Raw genomic sequence first — 22,352 nt, 5'->3', positions numbered from 1 at the left:
GTCTGCTCATTACCTGCCTCAGGGCCGTGCCGCAGTCCGCTGTCCCACCCTGTGTCCCGAGCACAGGTCCCGGACCTGGCGCCCCTCCTGGGTCTGCCTGCTGCTCATTACCTGCCTCAGGGCCGTGCCGCAGTCCGCTGTCCCACCCTGTGTCCCGAGCACAGGTCCCGGACCTGGCGCCCCTCCTGGGTCTGCCTGCTGCTCGCTGCAGCTCAGAGCTGCTCTGGCTTCTTCCTCTGCCTCCTCTGGGCCTGGAGCTGAAACTCTAGCTGCAAAGGCTCCCAGGTGACCTGTGCCTCCCTCCGGTACCACCCCAGCCCCCAGGGGGTGGAGGAGCTGGCAGGTGCAGCCTGGGCCTTCAGGGAAGGACTTGCCAAACCCCAAGCTCACACTTCCACAGGTTCTTTCACTACCCACTTAGAAATGGTGAAGATGGTGAGTTGCATGTTATGGATATTTTTCCCTCACAACAAAATGTCATTATTTCCCAGGAAGGCAAGGGCCGTGGTTTCTCCTCCTGGGCAGGGAACCAAGGTAATAATGTCTTGGCCTTTTCTCCATAAATGAAGGGCCCGGCGCTGTCAGCGGGACCCCACCCCGCCACGGCCCGCGTGCTCCAACAGATGGAAGCGTTCCCGTCTGAACCGCTCAGTACGGCAGCCGCTGGCACAAGTGAACTGCAACATGGCTGGCTTGAACCAGGGACTTTTACAGGGATTAATTTTAAGTTTTAAATAAATAGTCACACATGGCCAGGGGCTGTCATACAGGACGGCAGCGACAAAGAAACATAACCAGTAACATAGATTAGGCAGCCTCTGGCTCCCCAGGAGAACATGAGACGCAAAGACAGGACCTGTCGGTGTACAGGAGGTCACTGCAGGGGGCCGTGGGCACCGAGTCCCCAGAGCTTCAGACCACGTGGATCCACGGGCTGAGCAGTCACTGGAGGCAAACGGCAAGGCCGGGCCTTTACTTGCTACTTGCATGGCTGGAGTGGAAGGATCAGGGGGTCAGAATGTCTGAGGACTTACAAATGGGGTTCCTTTCAAGGCGTCTGAGCGCATAAACAGAATGCCAGAACAGCCAGGCCGGGAGCAGGGCTCTTCATCCCAGCAGACCCTGCAGGGAGATGGGAGGGCGAAGGAGGTCCCCGCTAACAGGGCGACTCAGTGCGCTGGCCCATCTCCACCAGAGGAGGCAACACTGCCCCCGGAAGAACGATGCCAAAGCAGCTGTGTAGAGGGATGTCCGTGCACCCCGCGGTGCGGGATGTGTCCGTGCACCCACTCGGGGGAGGCGCCCGCACAGGCCAGAACAAAGTTGATTTCACCCGAACTCAACTCTGGGGGGGAAAGAGGCATTTTCTCGTGCACACACTTGGAGTGGTTTAGAATGCATTCACACTCATACTTTTCTATCTTTAGATTGAAAAATCAACTGGAAATTCAACTGGAAATCACAGTGGCAGCGAGAAGTAAGCTGGGTCCAAGGGCTGGGGTCCCCCTGGCCTGAGGCTTCGACAGACTGGCGGGCACGTCCCTCTGGGAACAGGCAGCCAGCGATCCGGAGAGTGAGTCAGCTTGGCTCTGGGGCCAGGCTCAGAGTGAACACATCGGGATGCTCTTCACTGGGAGTCTGGCACCACAGTTACATTCCTGAGTCATTCCATGTGCATCTGTCTTTCTCCCACAGGGTCCACACACACTGTGCGTGCGGGTGCGTGTTTGTGCCTGCGTGTGTACGTGTGGTGTGCGTGTGTTCATTGTGCAAACATGCCTACGTGGGTGTACCTAGGTGTGCACGCCTCTTACTGGGGTGAACAGGCCCATCTCTGAAAGCCAGCTGGGAGAGGGAATCTGTCTCCCAAGCAGCTGGGTGATTTGAACCAGGTCTATGGAAAGTCGGCGTCACTGTCAGTTCAATGAACTTTAAGAGCCCCTGCATTGCATTTTAATTGGACTAAGGAGAGGCTTTAGCAGTGAAGGGAAGTGATCCTCTTGATATTATCTTCCAAAGCCCGGGTACAGTGGGTGGCTGACGCCCCTGGGGCCCACCCCAGGGGCTCCTGCAGGGTTGCCGAGGGGAAATGCAAGTCCAGGACCACACCTGCTTTTCAAAGAAAAGCCAGAAATCTACTCTCTCAGTATTGGCAACCCTCTGCATGTGTGAGCGCACATGCGTGTGTGTCTCTGTGTGTATATGTGTGCAGGTGTGTGCACTGTGTGTGTGCATGTGTGTGTGTGCACAGTGCCTGTGTGTGGAAATCTGCAATGACTCCATTCATGGGGAGGGGCAGGATCAGACTGAGTTTGAAATGTGGCTTTTGCCACTTGGGGGTGAGAAGAGATAAGGGGGTGGACTGTGGGGGTGCTTGGAGGTGGAGGAGACCAGGTTGTGGAGTGGCAGGAGCGGAGGGTCTGAGGGGCTCAGGCTCTGGAGCCCCGGCAGCCACGCCCCGTGCGGCTCTGGGATCCCCTCACCACTGCTTAGTGCGGACTCAGCGTCGGCGCGTGAACAGTGCTGGGTACAGGAGTCAAACGGCTGCCGCGCTTCCGTTCCGTTGTTGGGCGGTTTCTATCAGCACAAACGTGCTCCTACTCTCTCACCTTCAAGGACAGTCCCACTGGCCTCCCTCTCACCAGCTCATGACCCAGTCAGGCCTCTGCTCCCCTGGAAGGAGGCGTCTGCACCGCTGCCTCAGGTCCCTCGCCTCCCGTCCTTGTGGAATTGACTCTGCTGGACATTTGACTCCAAACCTTCCCCAGAACTGTCCCTGGGCGCCCTCAGCGTGCCCGAGGCCCACGTGCGGGGACTCCCATCGCACTCCTCGTGCTCACCTCGTTCCACGTCGGCAGGCGCCCACAGATGTGCTGCAGCAGCTGGGACACCTGAGAGGGCGGGCCGGACTGGGCGCAGGCGCAGCATGACCGCCTGTGTGAGCCCCACACAGCCCTACGGAACCTGGGTGAGGCCTTCCCTGCCGAGACCCCGCTGGAGCTGACCCCTCCCCTCTGATCTCGCCCAGCTGAACACCTGGGGCTCTCCCTCTGCCCCCCCCCCCCAGCTCTGGGGCCCTCACCCCGGAATGCCCACAACTTCCAAATCCACACCCCAGCTGGGACCTCGCCCCAGAGTTCCAGACTCACCTCGCGGTACCCCGAGTTCCCAGCCCTCGGCCTGAGAGGTCCCCTGGCCCTACGAGAGACATCTCGGGCCTAACACGACCCCCTACGTGCTTCTTCCGTTTGTGGGTAACTGCTGCCTCCAAACCACCAGTCAGGCCGCCTCTGATCCCTCTGTGCCCCCTGCCCTCCGGGACTTGGTGAGGACTGCCCCATCAGCCCTGTAGGTCACCTTTTCATGGGGCTCCCCTCTCACTGACCCTGCTGGCATCCCTCACCTTCTTCCTCTCTCATTCTTACTTTTTATACTCTAATCCCTGCGCACCTTTTAGTTAATTTACTGAGAATGTAAGCAGCAACACTTTTATCTGTTTTATTCATTGCTGAGTCCATGTTTCCCAGCACACAACAGACAGACATAGGTGAACCAATCAGAGCGCCTCCTGTGCCCTTCTCTGTCATGTGACATTCTGTCGGGCGTCAGAGGCCCCCCTCCAGGGCTGCACGTGTGAGTCACTGGCCCTCTCGAGTCCCTGGGACTGCTCCCACCCAGCCAGGCAGATGATGGTAAGGGAGGAAGGCATCCGAGTGGAGAAACCCAGCCTCAGCCACGGCAAGAGCTCACCGGACTTCCCCATACTGTGGCTACGATGTGGGCTGGACGCCAGCTGCCACACTAGCCAATAGCTCATAGAGTCCTCCCACGTTCCCTTTACTGAGTCGTTTTCAAAGGACGATAATTTGGCTTATAGTCACGTATGTCTGCTAAAGCTGGACAAAGCCTACCTGTTTGAATGTAATATTTCACAATGATCAAAAACTATGCATCGAATGTAGTGGCTAAAATTGGGGCTCCTGTCATTTGCATTAATAGCAGAAGAAGAGCTAAAATCAGCACATCATATGTTTTTTGAAAGGATAAAATTAATGGTGAACAACGGTAAGAGTTGGTGTCTCTTTAAGCAGTCTTCATGAGGGATTGGTCCATTTAATTTGCATTGACATTTAAAAGCCCACACCTGGTTCTAAATGTCACTCTTCCTACTTAGAGGCTGTGCGGGCTCAGCATCGGTTTGGAATAAATCTCGTGCGGAAGACTTGCCTGTGTGAGGAGTTTTTCCTTCTTTCTGGAAGTGCCCGCCCAGCTCCTAACTCCAGCTGGTTCAGGACAGACACTTGAGGGGACCGACTGCAATGCTGGTTTTGTCCATCAGATGGCAGCGTGCCCTTCCTCCTGCAAACTGGGGGAGGATCTGTGGGGAGATGCCTCTCCCAAAATTCCCACAGGAGAACAAAGGAGTTGCCCCACACGTGGGTGCTGCTCAATGGGCTGCACCCTGGGGCCACTTCAGATGCGTCTGAATGTGTCTCTGAGTTGCCACTGTCTTCCCTGGCACCGAGCTCCCTCATCCTGAAGACAGGGATGTCGGGGACCCTTGCAAGGTGTTTCTCCCCTACCTTTAATATACACTAGATTCTCTAAGGATGCAACTGCCGCGGGAGCTGGTGGAAGACTGCCCTTTTGTTTTCTTTAGCGCTTCACCAAAATTATTCCCTCTCAGAGATGATGTCCTCAATAGCACCCTCTTCGAGGTGCCCTGACCGGTGGTCTCAGAGTTGTACACACGGGTGTGAGGGCCCACCTGACCTGTACAGCCTGCCACACATGTAACACCCAATTCCTTTTCTCTGTCAATCCTTCATGTCAGTCAGGGTACTGCAGCTGTCTTGCGAAATGATGGATGTGTTGCGTGTCACTATTTAGGAGTTTTATGTCTGGATGAAAGGGCGCATTAGGCTCGACAGGTTCAGATCCACCCCTCCAGCATTCAGGCTGTTTATCATCCTCAGCAGGAAAGAAGAGGAATGTAATAAAACATCCGCGGAGGAAAGCCCAACACACACCTTTTCCCTGGAAAGGGAGCCCATGGATCTAGGCTTCAGATATGCAAACTGACCACTTTTATGGCACCATGTCATAAAGGAGAGTTAATGTGCAGTAATCCCTCCAATTCCAAAGGAAAGCTCATGTTTTTGCACTCTGATCTTGCGTTTGGACTGTGCACGCATTCTTGGAGACCAGGGTTTTGCAAAGACTCCCTTCTATTGGGGATAAAGACCCTTAAAACTAAAAGAAGGGAGACACGAAAGCCACGCATCTAAGTGAGGGGGAGATAAACGTGCTGGAGTGAGAAATGATGGGGACATCCTACGTCACATCAGGCAGCTTGCCTACGTGAATTCGCTTTATTCATCTGCAGATGAAGTTATTTGTCCAGCAAATATTTATCCAGGAGCCATGGACCTACTCCTGCATTCTGGGGCAGACAGAGACCAAAACCAAGCTATGGAGTAATTACCACCATTTCATATAAGCCCCATAAAGCCCATATGCCTGATAGGTGAGGGGTCTGGGGGTGAACAAACAATGGGCATGATGGAGGGCCTCCCTGAGGAGGTGGCTTGGAGTATGAGACCCAGCTATGGGACAGCAAGTGCAAAGTCCCTGAGGCCAGAAGGGTTGAGGACCAGCAAGACCAACAAGGGTAGTGAGCCCCAAGGGAGAAGATGGCACCAGCCTGGGAGATCCTAAGAGGGTATCATAACTCTGGCTGTCCCCTTCCCAGCATCCTGCCTGCTGTGGCCAGGGGAGAAGGAAGTGCACCTCTATATTAGGCTCAAAATGTTGAGTGTTGACATTTCCAGATATAAAATAATTCTTAGATCTTTTAAAATTTATGAGTGACCAGAAAACCTCAGTTTCCATAGGCAAGAAAGGATTTACCCTACTGAACCCATTTGAGGTGGGCAGTGCACCTGTGCACCCCACACAGCTGTTCAGCCAGGTGCTGCAGCAAAGCCGTGCTCCCCAGGTGCCGAGTCCGGCCCGCCACCTCCTCCCCCAGGGCTCGGGAACTGTGCCTATGACTACAGAGGTGGCTGGTGGTGAATGTTAATCTCCTGGATTTTGGGGTCCCTAAATGGGGTAGGAGAAGTACAGGACAGAGAGAAAGTGAGCTGGGCAGTGCGAGGCCCTGGAAGGTTCTGGAGCCAGTGTGTAAACGAGGGTCGCGAGGCACTGCTCAGCCCCCTCCGCAGCCACAGCCTCTGCATTCCTCAGATTCTGTCCACTCACAACTCAGCGGGAGGGAAGTGGTAACTGAACACCTCCGCACGGTTTTCTAAACGGGAGTAAGCAGGGGGTTCAAGAAAGGGGAGGAGATGCCCCAGCTTATAGTCCAAAGGTGTAAGGACCAAAAATAGCGTCGACGTCTGAGAAGTGACTTCATACACGTAGCGTTTAGTGTTCATCAGATCCTACTGAGCTCCAGCCACTGGGCTTCAGAAAGAGGCCTGGGGCCGAGGGGCCACCGGAGGAAGGAGACATGAGGGCCATGGCCTCTCCCGGACGTAGAACGTCCCTCCACCCCTGGGAGACGTCCCTGTAGGGAGGCTCCAGAAGCTGGAGCAGAAAACCAGCCAGACTGCCAACCATTTCCTTTTTAAGTCACTTGTTCTTCCTGAGGTCATCGTTTCATGCTCAAATACCTGCCCCCTTCTTCTTGCTGGTTTGTCCCCACAAGTCCCACCGCCAGGGGGTCATGCAGCATTGAAGCACCTGCTGCCGGGCACACAGGGCTGGAGCATCGTCCTGGGCTCCTCTCCAAGAACACCCTCCGTGTCACACCCCACGGGGAGTCTGAAACTTCTGGGCACTTTCTAGATGTGCAATTTTTAGTGACATCATCTTCTAAGGTCCAGTGGCCGCATCTATACTGAAAACTGCCTTCTTGTCTCCATAGTTTTGAGGGTCAAGAGAGAAATTAATGGAGACGCCTTGCAGTATGGTAGTCCCCACCTCCAAGCACGTCCCTCGGCCCCTTGAGGGGAATGGCTGGCCAGGGGACCCTCAGGAAGGCTGCTTGGTTCCCAGGGTGCCAGCCATCCCTCCGGCCTCAGCTGAGCCACCTGGAGCTGGCACACCGAGGCGGGTACCGACAAAGGAAGGACAACAGAGAGTCCACACGGCTGAGCCAGGGAGCGCACTGCCCGCTCTTTCCAATCAAGGGTCACTCACCATCCACATCTGTCCAGAGCCCCCCACCCCCCCCAACTTAACCAGCCCCCCCGTCCTCCACCCCAGCCAGGTTGCTAGAGTAACCTATGCATTCCCCACCTCCCAGCACAGATGGGTGGGGCTCAGTCGTTACTGACTGGCGGTTTTTGTACGTCATGCATCAGCTGATCAAACTTGCTTATTTGGTCTGTTTTCTAGACTAGACTACCTCCCAGAGCTCTACGTCACCCAGGTTCGGAAACCCGTCCTTGCGGAGGGTGGGGAATGAGGGAGAGTTTCCCCAGGGCCCCTGACGCTGAGCTGTGAGCACACTGGTTAGAGTCCCCTGCACGAACGCCTCCTCGCACGCGTGTGACGGGAGGACATCGAGGGCAAGGTTGTTCCCGTCTGTGCAGTTGTTGTTCACTGCACCCTAAACAGAAGCAGGGGCCCCTGTGTCAGAAGGTGGGGTGACCTCCTCACCACCTCCGAGGGCCAGGCCCTGGCCAGAGGCCTCACGACCATGTCTGCAGTGCGTGTGGCCTCCCTCCGGGGCAAGAAAGACGTTCCCAGCATCACCTTGCTCAACTAATAAAGGACTGGACAGCGACAGGGAGGGAGGAAGTGTCCCCCGGGATCAGGTGGACCCCAGAAGGGGCGGCTGCAGCCAGGCACCTCCCACAGGTGGGGGAAAGATGCCAGCCCCGGAACTGGGGCAGTGGGATTCCGACCCGCGTCTGTCACTGTTCAGCTGCGTAACTTCGGGCAGGCTCCTGACCTCCCCTCAGCCACTGTCTCCTCATCTGACAAAGGCCCTTTGCCACGCTGCGGGGGAGTTCGCGACACGCACCTGGGGATGCTGGTGAGATAGGTCATGACATTCTGGAACTCCTTGTCGGGCACGTCGCTGAAGGCCGGGTAGTCCGGGAAGGTGATGACAGGGCTGCCGTCCTGCCCCCGCCCGCCTGGGGAGAGAGCAAAGGCAGCACTTAACGGGCGGGCACCAGCGCCCGCACCGCAGAACACGGCCGATCGGCCACAGGCACGGAGTCGGTCACTTAGAGCTGACAGCGTGGTCTTCAACATCGTATTCTTTATTATGAAACACATGCATGTTTATTGAAGGAAATATTTGGAGTGTACAAAAAAGTGAGATGAATTAAAACAATCACCCATTATTTCATCATTATGGGGCAAGCCATCAAAGGATTGGGCACAGTTGTTTCCAAAGCTTTTTTTCTACACAATTAACACTGTATTGCCCAGCCGGTGTGGCTCAGTGGTTGAGCGTCGACCCATGCACCAAGAGGTTGCAGGTTCGATTCCCGGTCAGGGCACATGCCCAGGTTCTGGGCCGGATCCTCAGTCGGGGGCAGGTCGCGGCCAGTCGATGTTCTCGCTCATCGATGTTTCTATCTCCCTCTCCCTCCCTCTCTCTCTAAAATCAATAAAGAAAAATAAAAGAGACTGTATTGAATATAAAGCTAGAGTTCTGCCTCTTTCCTAGCATTGTGAAGTTCAGTTTTCTGTGTTTATAAGTGATGTGATCCTTGTTTTAAATACTGCCTAACAGTCCATCCAGGCTGTGACTCTGCAACGCCCTGCATAAGGCCTTTGGCAGATTCTGCCATATTCCACTGTTGGACAATTTTGTTCTACAAAAGGGGAGTCGCCCTTCAGCATTTTCAGATGAAGGGAGGGTACAGGTGGAACCAGAGGGGGCTTTTCCAAGGGGAGAGACGTCTGAGACATTTCACGAGGGCACACGGAGAGGGTACACAAGGAATCAGAAACGGCGGCAGGTGAGCAGCTTGGGGTCTGGGGAGGTGAGCACACCTGTAAGCCACGGGGGCAGCTGGGAAGGGATGACCTCGGAGAGGAAGGCTGTGAGTGTGGTCTGGGACAAACCTGGTGTGACCTGTCGCACAAACAACTGGGAGAAGCAGCAGAGAGGGTAGGTGAGAGGAGGCAGGACTCGCCCAGGCCTGGGCTCCGGTCTGCCTGCTGCCCGTGTCCTGGGCTGGAGACAGACGCCAGTCCCTGTCACCGCTCCAAGGACGGGGCCCACCTCTCTTCTGTTGAACCCGAGTCTGGCCTGGAGACCCACCCTGGCCCATCCTATGTGGCAGAAGGGATGTGTGTAGCTCCCAAGGCTGGACTGCAGGACACCAGGGCCCACGCTCCCTGCACAGAGCTCCCTCCTAGAACCAGGTTACCACGTAAGCACCCAACAGGCTTGCGCCCAGCATGTGATGAGGAAGCCCGGGCACTGCCGGTGAGGCAGGGCAGCCTACAGAAGGGGACTGAGGTACCACCTGTGACTGAAGTCCCCAACATTCCGGCCAGCCCCCCAGGTGGACGCAACCAGAGGTCGTATCCCTCACGGATGGCGGGTGGGCTGGAGAGGAGGACCCCTTCCGGGTTTTGCTTGAGAGTTTCCATGAGCTTTGATGAAAACCCAGGATGGTCTAGGTGTGTTTTAGACATTGAAACTCCAGGTGCTTGTTCATTTTCTAACAAATTCCCACAAACTCGGCAACATAAACCAACAGCCCACGGCGAGCAGCTGAGTTGTGGCCTGGCTCAGGGTTCTCGCGGGCTGAAATCCAGGTCAGAGCCGGGCTGTGGTCTCACCTGAGGCCAGGCTGGTATTCCAGGCTCATTCAGGTGTTTGCAGAATTGAGCTCCCTCCATTGTAAGACTGAGGTCCCCAACTTCCTGCCGGTATTGGCCGGGTTGCTCTCAGCCTCCAGGGGCGCACACTCCGTGCCAGTTGGCCCCTTCGTCTTCAAGGCCAGCGGCAGGGATCTCTGTCACGTTAAGCGCTCCTACTTGGAATCCCTCCTGCAGGAGGAGCTTGGTCTCGCTGAGGGCTCAGCTGATTAGGTCAGGCCCACCGAGAACCACCTTACTGCCAGCTGATTTGGGACCTTAATTTTGTCTGCAAATCCCTTTCCTGAGCACCTGGACAGCTTCTGAATACCAGAGAGAAGGTGTGTCTGGGTGGGGGGCACCCTGGGGCTCTGCCTTCTCCCTAGGTACCTAAGAGGTAATAGCTATACAGTGCTGAGGGGCAGAGGGAGTGCAGCCTGGGGAAGGTCGAGGTCGTGAGTCGGGGTCACCAGTGCACACAGCTGGGAGCCAGCTGGGGTCTTGAAGGCCGTGTGAAGGAGCAGGGAGATGCAGGTGCAAAGGAGCCAGCCGAGCGACCACAGCTCCTTCCCAAGTGTCCCGGTGCTGCCGGCCGTATTTCTCCTAAGATACCTGCCCTTTTCTCCTTCCTCCATGAGGCCAGCGCCCCTCATGGTGATCGCTTCATAAAAACCAATGAGCTGTTTCATTGTCAACAAGTTCCAGAGGCTCCATTTTCCTGCTCACGAGGCATATAAACCCCAGAGCTCACCTCGGGTCTGTGTATCGGGGTGCAGGTAGGCTGAAACCATGTGGGGCTGGCCTGAGGAGCAGCTCTCGGCACTGGGGAGGCCAGGGAGGCTGTTGGGGTTCAGGAGGGAGCCCCAGCCTACAGGCCCAGGGGAAAAGGCCAGCTGATAGAAGGGGGCCAAGAGGATGGCAGAGGTTAGCCGCTTTCATTTGTGGGACGCCCCTAACAGCATAAGAAAGGTGTGCACAACCTTTTCTGAATTAGCCCAAGGCAGGCAGACTTGCTGGACGGAGGAGTGACCCACACAGCTCTGGGGATCAGCTGCTGCAGCTGCAGGCGACATGCCCTTCGCAGCCTTGATGGGGTCGTACACCTTGGCCAGCTGGGCAGGACGTCTCACAGGCTGGAGGAAGAACCTGGACCTGAAGGGCGTCCCCAGGACAGGGGCTGGGATACAGAGCTACCCAGGACAGACCCCAGCAGCAAGGCCAGGCCCTTGTGCACATCAGCCCCAGAAGCCAGAGTTGCTCGGTGAGGGAAGCACCCTCACTGTGGCACAGTTGGCCCTGGAAGCTGCAAGAGCGAGGCCGGCTGTGCCACACCACCCTGTTCCCGATTGACCTGCCGCTGCTGGAACGGTCTGGACTCCAGGAGGCTGCAGCCAGCAGTGCTCGGGGCTTTGTCCCTCTCAGGACCCCAAGTGACCTCTGGCCAGGTCTTCCCATGGCCGCTTGCCAACTCGCACTGAGCTATCCTCTTCACAGGCTGCATCAAGTGGACCATTCCCAGTTCCCACCACGTGGAACAGGACCAGTTAGGCCATGGAGAACCAGAACCGAAGGGAGGCCAACAACCCGCCATGCAGACACCTGCCCCACACCCCCCGGCCTCTGACACTCACCAGACAGGTAAGCAAAGCGCTTCTTCAGCTGGTCCTGGATGTCGGCAGCACAGAGCGGGGTGATGTCCTGGTGCATGATTTCATCTGGGGGGAGAGCGGACGGACACACCTGTCACTCGGTGGAAACACTGCCTCATGCACTACGCGTCTGGGTCAGTCCTGCACAGCCTCACACACCAGCGGACAGCGAAGGGGCCAGCGGTCATGTGCTTGGAAAAAAATGTCAGTTTCCAACACGCAGAAACCTTTGTTTCTCAGAGCACAAAAAGCTATGCGCTGAGTGATGATGCATCAATATTTAAAATGTGGTGTGTCAGAGGCACAGAGAAAGACAGAGGGAGAGAAGGGAGGGAGGGAGAGGGGGGACAGAGGAAGGGGACGGGCTAGGAGCTGGAGGACCGACTCCTATGACCAGTAGTCAATGAGCAGCACGGAAAACAGACACGCTTTGTTCTGTGAGTCTCCACCCACGTGTTGGAAGTGGGCCAGGCTACTCCTGGGGCCCTTACCTGTTGCCTCTGCAAAGACTTGCTGTTCAGAGAGGAAACCTGGCTGCTATCGTGGGCCCCCGGCCTCCACACACATGCACGGGCCTCACCACCTGCCTGACAGGGACACTGAGGAGGGTGTTGAGCCAAGTCCCTGAGCCTGGTGCTGAGAGGAGAAACAGCTTAGCAGGCTGCAAGTTCTAGACCAGGGCTCTGGGAGTAAGCTGGCAGCACCCCCAGCCACACCCTGGTGGCATCAACCAGAAGCAAGAAGGTTTTGCAAGACTCTAGGGGAAAACCTAGAGACTGACGGAAGATGTGAGGTCACTGCCGCGTGGGTGATGCTGGGGTGTCGCAGGTGGACTGAAAGATTGGGTGTGCTCAAGTGTCTTTTGCATTTCTGAGTCGGTGCCAGGTTAGGTATCATGTGATTTATAGCCACTCTCTTATGTCACCAGACCCCAGCTGTATAGCAACATCTGCAGTCATCAACATGAACACAGTTTCTCTCCGGAGATTCACGTCTCATGTCGATGCCTTGCAAGTGGCTTGAAAGGTCAATTCTTCTACACCCAGGCCACGGACAGCCTGGAAATATGGGTCATGGAGATCTTTTACCCTGAAAATTCCAGCGGAGGAAGCAAATGCTATCGCGCAGATCAGCCTTAAATCCTGTTCTTCTGGTCTTGCAAACAAGCAAGTGAAAACAGGTGACACGCTAAAACACAGAGGCGGGCCCAAAGACCCTGGCTGTGTCATCTGTGGAACTGCCAACCACCACAGCTGGCTGGCCCTTCGACTGCCTGTGTTGAGGAGGAAGTGACTCGGGCTCGGGCTCCCGGGCCTGCTAGGACCCCACGGAACAGCGGCGGCATTCAGGGCCAGGAAAGCAAAAACAGCAACTGCTCATGAAACTCAAAAGGTCAGGAACTGCACTGGGCCTCCTGGACGGCTTGGTGGCACGGACGCCTTTTCCCGGTGTGCACTTAGGGGTCTCAGCTAAGGCTCTCCTTTGTGGGAGAAAGACAGGGATGGAAACGGTCGCTCCGAGAGAGCTTAGAGTATATATTTTTAATTCCAGATGAGGTGGTTTAAGGCAGTCTACACCTCATTCATTTGGGATGAGTGTCAGTGCAATTCATGCAGCAGCCCGGAAGTTTAGGTTCTGCACCGCTGCTCTCTTCTCTCCGCAGCAAGGAAGACCGCACTGTCACCTTTGAAACTTGTGCTACTTGTGCCCACGGTCAACCTCTGCGCCCTGGGAGGGGCCTGCCGTTGAAACGGACCGCTGAAAGCGAGGGTCTCCCCTGGAGACATCCCAGGGTCAGCGGGAAATAGCACAGACACTGTGAGCTGGCGAGTCCTTTAACTAGTGGGGACTCGGCGGCAGTGACAAGCATGGATACTGGGCTGCAGTGGTCCCCAGACCTTGCCGTGATCCTGGAGACATCTGCCCTGGATCCTGAAATCTCCCACCAGGACTCCGCTTCCCGACTGCACCGACTCACGCGTACAGAAAACTGTGACTGTCAAGACCTCGATGGTGGACACTTCTACAATAGCGCTTAGACTTGGTTCTGAATGGCTGAGGCTTCAAGGTAGCACTTCCTCTTACCAGCAAACTCACAGATTCCTAAGCTCACGTAGGGACACCACAGGCTGTCTGTTCTCTGTCCAACTCACCAAGACGACAGACAGCGTTCCCCTGTCCTAGAGAATGAGCTGATGTTACTGACCATCTCTGTACTTCCTGTGGCAGAGTGACAGTCTCAGTGGCTGGACCATTGTTAATGTGAACTGGTCCCACTGAGGGATGTCTATGGGGCCTACTCACCCACCTCTTCTCTGGATCACGGAGGCTCTCACATTCTTAGACTTTCTGAAATGGGCCAAGGACCCTCCAGCCTCAGGGCCTTTGCATAAGCTATCCTCTGTATAATGCTTTTTTTTTCAATGTCCGTTTGCCCATGTAATCTCACTCAACGGCTGGCTGAGATGGAGGCTCCTAGCCTGGGCCTGGCTCACAGCTTCCTACCAGCACCCATGGAGCGAGCACCCTCCATGCCTACCACTCACAGTTGTCTGTCTACCTCCAGGACCCAGCGCATCAGCTCCCATGGAAGGAGCTCAAAGAACGTATGTTGAACAAATGTAGCAAGAGGAGAACAGAGAGCGACTTTCCAGAGAGCGTCATTTAGAATCCAACTAAATTGGCCAAGTTCTTTCCGGCTTGCACAGAGCCTGGTTCCAGACGTTCCGATCAGACACAGGCCGTGTGAGGCACAGAGCCCACGGACTGCTGACCGCTGCAATGCGGCACCCGGCAGCCAAGCTGCGGAAACCAACACCGAGCTCTCTGGGGCACAACTAATTCTGATAATCGCACCTGAGATCAAGTGCCCCATTTGGGGTTCCTCTGTGGAAACCGCACAAAGTGTGTTCACACAAATGCACTGTCTACAACGCATTCTCATCTTCAGTGGTCACTGGCCACTCCTCAGAAAGCTGAAAATAATGGAAAACATTTCCCACCTGGGATGAAGGCACAGGATTTTTAGTTTGTCACATGACGCCTCCGTGGCGACGGGCTCTGGAGCTTTGGGATCTGCTGTCCTTCCTGCGGCGTTAGTCTCACTCGAGGTTGGGGCAATTTTGTACTTTGTGCTGACAGTTTTTTCAAGGTCCTTCTTGTCCGCTGTGTTTAATTTTGTAAAAGACTTACGCTGCGGCCACTGGTTCAGAAGGACATGGAGGTGCTTGACGGTGACCAGAGCGAGCCTTAGCCGCTCGGTGCCTCCTTCACGGTGTGCGCCTGGCGGCTCCGATGTCAGAAGTCTGGGACAGGAAGTGGGGTCACCCCGCCCGCCTGTTCAATAAAAGGGTCAGGCAGGGCCCAGCTCCTTTACAGAACGTCTCTGTGAGAGCACAATGCCTTACAGATAACGACCCGTTTCCAACATTCCTGTCTCGGCCCAGACGTAAATGGAGACTCCCAGCCAATTATCCCATCACAGAGCCACTTTTGAGGAGAGAGGTTAAGAAGGGCCTTGAGTCGGAGGGGTCCAGGGTGGAGAAGACAGTGTTTCTCTTCCGATCCCCTACAGGCTGGTGAGGACGGGGGTAGGTGCGGAGTCCAAAGGCCGCGTGGCCTCCCAGCACCAGCTCTGGAAGCCGTCTGGGCGCCTACCCCGTCTGGTGCAAGGCAGGGGACGAATGGCCTGCTTAGACCTTCCTTGGGAATGGTCCCTGAGCCCCACAGTCTCATCTGGCCTGGGACCCGGCGCAGCTCCAGATTAGGACAAAGAGGGAGACGTCTCAGCTGCTGAAATGTATTCACCCCAAGTTGTCACCTGAATCCGGCCCGGTTTGGGCGGCAATCTAGATCCAGGCTGGCATTATACTTTTTTATCTTTAGATCTTTTAGTCCTCACACGGTTAAACGACCACAGCCAACCTCCTTCCTCGGGTAAGTTGACTCAAGGATCTGCTTTTATGTAGGACAATTCCGTAACGGAGGTGGGCAGCATCTCGCCCACTGCTGTCCACCCAAAGGGCACTCGGGGCCTCTGCTCTGCTCACCAGTGGCCACTCGTGGTGGAGAGGAAACTCAGCAGTGTCGAGGGGCTGCCGCAGATGCAGAACTCCCGGGACTCTGAAAATCCATTGACAGGTGGTAAATACCCCAGGTGACGTGAGCACCAGTGTGCTAGGAGGAGCCTTGAATTCCAGCTCAGAGGCTGGTCCCCGCAGTTTTCTGGTGACCTTGGACCTCGCTCAAAGGAAGACAGGAGCCTAAGAAAGGGTCCCGCGAAGAGGCCAGCAGCTGGTGGGGGGCCCTGGGCCACAGTCTCTCATGTGCTAATACCCTTATTTATATCTGGCTGAAGGTCCACACCCAAGGCTGTAGCTTATTTTCCATCAAAATACAACAGTGACTGATGTCCGTTCAAAGCCCAGGGTAGAGAGCCAAGTGGAGCTGCTTCACCAACCCACTTGGGTGGGGTTCTTACTCCACCGAGCCCACCCCAGGAATCTCCAAGCCAAGAGCCAAGCGTGTGTGGAAGGAACAAGAGGAGAGGCCACCGGCTTGCACCGAGCCCCATGTGGAGCCCCGCGGGCCGGGTGGGATGGGGGCCACCCCGCCAGCTGCTGAGTCCTCGTGGTTGGGACAGGAGCAGCGTCTCCACTTCTATTTATAATCTGTGTGGGACACTCTGCGATCTAGCCACTCGAGATGTCTGAGATCCACACTGATTTGGGCGGCGGAAGGCACACTCACAGCACACCCTGGGTTGTGTGTCATTGAATTAGGCGTAAGTATTTCACCTCCCAGGCAGAGCATTGTTAACTCACTCAGTTCCCCAAATGTTCTCCCTGACTTCCTAATCTCAGAAAGCAAACCCTTACACAGTTTAAAACAAAAGACCCCATATGAACAGGTGCTGGACTGAAACTGTCCAGTGTCGGTTCACAGGCACGGGTGGAAGCGGACAGAACCAGCTGGAGCATCCCACCTCTCCTGCGGGTGCTGGGGGTCAGTCTGCCGCAGAGCTGGCTGGATGGGACCACAGTGCACACTACCTGTGCGATGAAACTGTGCGCCCTGGAGGCCCCACGGACCTCCTCACGGTGTAGCCCCCAGCCTGCATCTTCCGAGGCGTGTGCCCCCACCTCGCCCACCGGCGGTCACTCAGGCCTGTTGGGAGGGACCGGGAAGCCTCACTAAGGCACACGTGCAGAGCCGACAGTAAACTCACCTGGCTGCACTGGGCTTCTCCCCCCCTGCCCCTTGCAGCCTCCGCATCCTCAACACAGGCTCGAGGCAGCCTGCCCGACCACACGAAGATGCCACGCAGGCCAAGGCCAGTGAGCTGCCCTGACCCGTATCGGAGAGTAAACAGTGCCCTCAACCTGCCTGGCTACCCCAACCGGCACGGAGCATTTTCCCAGGGGCCCCAACTCCCACTGCTGGGTCTATGGGGTCAGACTCCCAGAAGATCCCTTCTCCGCCGTTGTGCGGAGCCTCCGGGACAGGGAGAGAAGGGCTTCGCGTCGGACAGACGTGGGAAGCACCACCGACACACCTTCCACCACGGACACTCCAAGAAGGCCAGCAGTGCCAGCCCAAACCCAAGGGGTCTCGGATTTCGGGGTGTGGGGGAAGGGTGTGCCTAACACCTCCTAACTACTACAGAATTAATGTTGAAAATAACATACTTGTGGAAATGCTACTCTAGGTAGCTTATTCAAACAAAGAGAACGCCTTAAATGAAATTCCAACACAAACACTCACTGAGCCAATGGCACGGATTAAAGTAAAAACAAAAACAGATACAAACCCCCAAACCCCACTCAGGTCTTAAATCAATCAAGAAAGCAAGTAGCCTGGGACATCTACACTGTGACCAGCTGGCATCATGGAAAGTGCAGGAGAAATGTACAAGTTTCTTAAACTTACAGGCTGTCTGGAGCAACTAAATTACATTTTAATTGGTTCGCATAGAAAATCTTTAATCTTAACAGAAATAGCAGTTGCAGTGCAACTATGGCTAAAATACCTTTTATGTATTGATGCATGTCATTGTCACAACAAACCAAGAGGTGGGAACACTATTTTACTATTTCTAAGATGAGCAAATTAAGGCACAGAGAGGTTGAGGGACTAGCCTGAAGCCACACAGCAGTGATGGGGTGGGGAATGGGGGCGGGATTCTAGAGCATAAAGAAGGGAAGGGCAAGGGTGTCAGCCAGTCTGAGGCAGCATCAAGGTGGGTGTCTCTCAGGGGACGGGGTTTGGCAAACAGAGATGCTAAGGGGGGCATGCTGGCTTCACAAACAGCCGAGGAGAAACCTCAAAGTGACAGAAGCAAGCCGGGCCTCACATGAGTCAGAGTAGATCAGAGTCATAACAAGGTCCTCACTGCGACATTCGATTTTCGGAGTCCCTTACCCTTGCATCAATGGTCAAAGAAATGACATTTAATAACTAGCACAGGCATTTGAAATAATCTCATAGCAATTTTGTATAAATTCTTTTTTAGAGTCTAAGCAGATTTTCAAAACTCATGTTTAAAATTTTCAATTACAGTTGACATACAGTATTATATTAGCTTCAGGTGTACACCCCAGTGATCAGACATTGCATAACCTACTAGGTGATCATCCCGATAAATCTTGTACCCATCTGACACCACACATAGTTATTAGAATATTATTGACTATCCTCCCTAGGCTGTACTTTATATCCCTGTGACTATTCTGTGACAAACAATCTGTGCTTCTTATCCCTTCACCTTTTTCACCCATTCCCCCCAAACCTCCCTCCCATCAGGTAACCGTCAAAATGTTCTTTGTATCTCTGTGTCTGTTTCTGTTCTGCTTGTTTACTTAGTTGTTTAGATGCATTTGTTGGTAGGAATGTATTTATTGTCATTCAAGATCTTAAAGGGACTCTCCCTGCTGTGGGCGGAGAGGAGTCTCCAGAATGGGGATTGCCTTGGCCCAGCACCTGGGCTGCTGCTGCTGCTGCTGCTGCTGCTGCAGCTCCGGCCTGGCAGCCCAGAGAGTTCACCGAAGTGTCTTTAAACCTGAACCTGACAGCACATTGTCCCCCAGGTCCACAAAGACATGCTGTCTGCGGACTGCTCTCGCCTCTGTGCAGTCTTTTCTGAGTCGCTTTAATGAGGGGCTGGAGCCCGGAGGCTGCATGTTCCTGTGGTGAGATCCCCTTTATACACAGGGATCCTCGGTTTCCCAGGAAGTGGGCCAGAGCTCTGAAGGCAGTTGCGGCTGTGTGACCTTAGGCATGTTACTTAACCTCTCTGAACTGGTCTTTGCATCTGTAAAATCCAGACCCTCGTGGCATCTGGCTTCCAGGGCGGCTCGTACCCTCAGTGAACATGTGCAGCATGTGGTGGGTATAATGGTTACTCACACCTGACGATGGACCGTCTGCGCTGTGCCTGGCCAGCCTCCTGTCACTGCTGCGTTTGACTTTGGTTTGGTTTTTAAGAAAAAGCCATTTCAATCTAGTCAAGGGCTTCTTCAGGGCTCCACAAAGAGAAACTACTTTCGTGATACCACTAAGACTTTGCCTCTCCCCGTCATCCCTACAAGAGTGCGCAGGAATTCCCAGCAATTGCACCCCGTGTGGCATCACCCCGATGAGCCGCAGGAAAGCAGTCATGCACCTGGCAGCCCCGTGTCGTCACAGGTTAAGGACACGTGCAAAATGCGAAACAGAGCCACTCCTTCCACACACTTTGTGTCGTTCTGGATAATATAGTTATTTTTCATTTAACATGTTCCTTGTGCTACCATAGTGGATTTATCGCTGTTATTTAAGTTAATATTTTTAAGGTGTGTTTACATTTCTAATATGGTGAATAGCCTAGTGCAAAGTTTCTGCGATGCTCAGTAAAGTGTTCACAGTGGAAAGGGGCCAGGACCAAAATGTCCGGGAACCACTGAAGCAGCACAAAGGCCGGTGGGCCTCTCTCACGGGAGTACGGACGAGCGAGAAGGTCCTTCCCGAGTCTGGTGACCTCAGCTGTCCCTTTCAGCTCCCAGCTCCCTGCCTCTCCTGCAGGGTGAACGCAGAGCTGGCTCTGCGTCCTGCTGCCTCTGGTCACAGCTCGCACGGGGGCTCAGCTCCCGCCACACCGCCACCGGTCTGGGCTGCCCATGGAGGGGCCTGCACGTTTGAGCAGCAGGCTCCAGGCTGCACGTTCCGGGCATGAGTGCGGCAGGTGCTGTGCACAGTTAGTGCACAGGGGCTGCCGAGCAGGCAAGGGGGCGAGGTCCAGCCTGGCCTCCGGGGAGGCGCATTCCCACCCAGGACAGACTGGGGGTCTTTAAGATCCAAGAGGCATCCGGCTCCAGGAGGAGAAGCAGTCCTGGGCAGATGAGCAAGCCTCTCTCCCTCTCCTCTCTCCTCCTCTTTCCCCTCTTCCCCTCCTGCCTGGGCACTCTAATTCTCAGACCTCAGCCTTCCAATGCCGGTCCTTCCCTGATAGCCACCTGCCCTCCCGGACAGGGACACATCAGTTGCCACATCCCAGAACAGCTGGCTATCCGATGGGCATAGGTCCAGAGACTTGTCCTGTGGGAGGGGCAGGAAGAGACCCAAATGACAGCAGGGTTCCATGCAGCCACGTTCTCCTTGGGGCCTTCCTGCACAGTGCCCAGCATGGCCTGGGTCACGGGGTCTGGGGGCTGGGATGGGGCTGGGGCCTGGCAGCTGAGGGGTCCCTGCTCCCTCCCATCTGTTCTAGGCAGTGGTGGAGGTCTCCTGAGGCCATCCCAGCAGGTGACTCTGCCTCCTGTGTTCAATGTGGTTTCAGCTCCGCCTTTCTCTGTTCAGGAACATTCGAAGGGGCTGTTCAGGAGCAAGGCTCTGCATTTGAAGTGGAAGGAGCTGGAGCCAGTAAAGAATCTGATTCAGGGACACGGTTGTCACATGCTGGGACAGAACTGAGGTTGGATTTAGGACGAGCATGGTCATGTTCTCATGACCCTAGGGTTCTCGGACCTTTACTCCAGTCTCTCCTCAGCAGCTTCCTGGGTGGGCAAGCCCCCCTCCCTCAGCCCCCGGATGGGCCAGGAATGAGCACCTCCGAGCAGCTGCCGGAAATGGACAAGTCCTCACGGGAGAACATGGCAGAGCTGATGAAAACACTTCGGTGAGCTCACTCCATCTGCTAAGGACCCCAAAGGGAGAGGCCTCCCTTGCTCGTTTCAGAAATGAGGACGGTTGAGGTCAGGCACCCTAAACAGCAGCTCAGGCCACAGCGGTGGGAGCGAAGGGAATCGAACCCTCGTCAGCGGGGCAACCGAGGCCTGCAGAAGGCCTCTCTCTCGTCCAGCGGCAGCGCCGTTGCCTGTCTGCTGGGAGGCCCCCGGGGGCGGGCAGTGCAGGGCGAGGTTCCCACAGCACAGGAGCTGCCACGTCCAGCGGGGGGATGGAGAGGGAGCTGTGTGTCCCGATTATTTTTACTGGACTCGTCCCCGCAGGGCCACTGTGAATGTAGCGCTCAGCTGGGCTGGCACTTCCTGAGTTCACAGTTTCTGTTTTGTTTTAAAGGCCCACAAAGGCGACCAGAGACATGGGCACAAACAGGGGCCTAAACAGTGATGTCAAACACGGGTCTGTCTTGCACTTGGCATCCAGGACTATGCAGAGGCGACAGAGGGGCTGCGGCACGTGGACGCTAGGCCAGGCCCTGCCACGCCCTGGTCACAGCCTCCCAGAGCTGTGTCAGCTTGCTCAGGGTCGCACCATCTCATCCAGGGGCTCCCGAGCCATAGAAGAGAATGAGCTGGGCTGGGGTGCAGCCCTCCGAGAGACTACTTCACTTACTCCTCAGTGCGATGTCTTGTTCCCCTGGGTTCACAGAGCTGGGGTCCTGGCCTGCGTGCTCAGTGTCCAAGGCCCACCCCTGGGCTCAAGATAGGTAGAGAACCGAGAAGGAGCCCTCTTACCATAGGTGAGGGATTTCTTTGCACCCATACCTGACGTGGTGTCTCTGATGAGGCTGCCATCACACACCCATCCTCCCAGAAACACTGTGGCTGGTCCATTTGGTTTCAAGCCATCCCTCACTGCTCGGAGACCTCCTTGAAGCCCTTGCTGTCCCAGCCCCAGCCCTCTCCCATTCCCTCCGCTCAAACACCATGCAAGGGAGACGACAAATCTACCAAGGATGGAAGACAGCAAGGAGCTTCACAGAAACGTCTCAGTTGGAAATGCCCACACGAAGAGTCTCACTCCCGTTTTTTTCAGCAGAAGACCACACTGCTTCCATGGCTATGGGGTAAAGTGTGCAAGTGTGTGGGTTTGGAAATCAAAGGGATGGAACGGAGAAGGAGCAGGGGCCTGGAGCTCACAGCTGCTCCCCACAAATGCCACAAGCATGGCCAAGGAGGAGCGAGCTGAGAGACTGGGAAAGCTGGAGGTTCACACTCAGGACAGAAGGAGAAATAAGCCAGAGGGGGCTCCTGGTCATGCCAGGGGAAAACACACATCTTTAGACTGTTTTGGTAGCAGCAGATCAGAAATCTGATGGGGGCATAACACTAGACCTATTTCAGTGCAAATATCGGGGGAGATGGAGGTGATCATAAAACTAAGTGCGTCTTCTGCTTTTAGAGTCATCACACCAGCTGCGCCACCAAGCCTCTCAGCCAAGTCCCAGCGACACCAGAGCTCCGAGGCCGCACACCCGGGAGCGAGTTAGGTGCTGGTCGCAGCCTGCATGGCCTGACAGCCAGGCCTGTGTCTTTACAGCACAGACACAGGGCCTCACTGAGCTGCCCTGGGAGGCCTCTCTGGGGAAGCAAGTAGCCCATGAAGAGACCTGCAGAAGGAGGGGCGGGGTGGGGCGAGGCTAGGCAGTGGAAG

General features: G+C 55.5%; 1 protein-coding gene across 5 annotated transcripts in view; it reads right to left on the bottom strand.

Moving 5' to 3' along the window:
• MCF2L (MCF.2 cell line derived transforming sequence like) overlaps positions 1-22,352 on the bottom strand; it is a 116,329-nt gene that overhangs the window by 47,675 nt on the left and 46,302 nt on the right. For all 5 annotated transcript variants that reach the window (XM_036249712.1, XM_036249719.1, XM_036249718.1 and 2 more), the window contains exons 2-3: positions 11,466-11,549; positions 8,033-8,147 (exon numbers count right to left, since the gene is read on the bottom strand). In XM_036249712.1, coding sequence (XP_036105605.1) covers positions 8,033-8,147; positions 11,466-11,549 — 199 coding nt within the window. The remainder of the gene's footprint in view (positions 1-8,032; positions 8,148-11,465; positions 11,550-22,352) is intronic.

Source organism: Molossus molossus, unplaced genomic scaffold, assembly GCF_014108415.1.
Source record: "Molossus molossus isolate mMolMol1 unplaced genomic scaffold, mMolMol1.p scaffold_m16_p_9, whole genome shotgun sequence".
Classification (NCBI taxonomy): domain Eukaryota; kingdom Metazoa; phylum Chordata; class Mammalia; order Chiroptera; family Molossidae; genus Molossus; species Molossus molossus.
The sequence above is the reverse complement of the archived record's forward strand: the minus strand, read 5'-3'. Positions and strand labels throughout refer to the sequence as shown.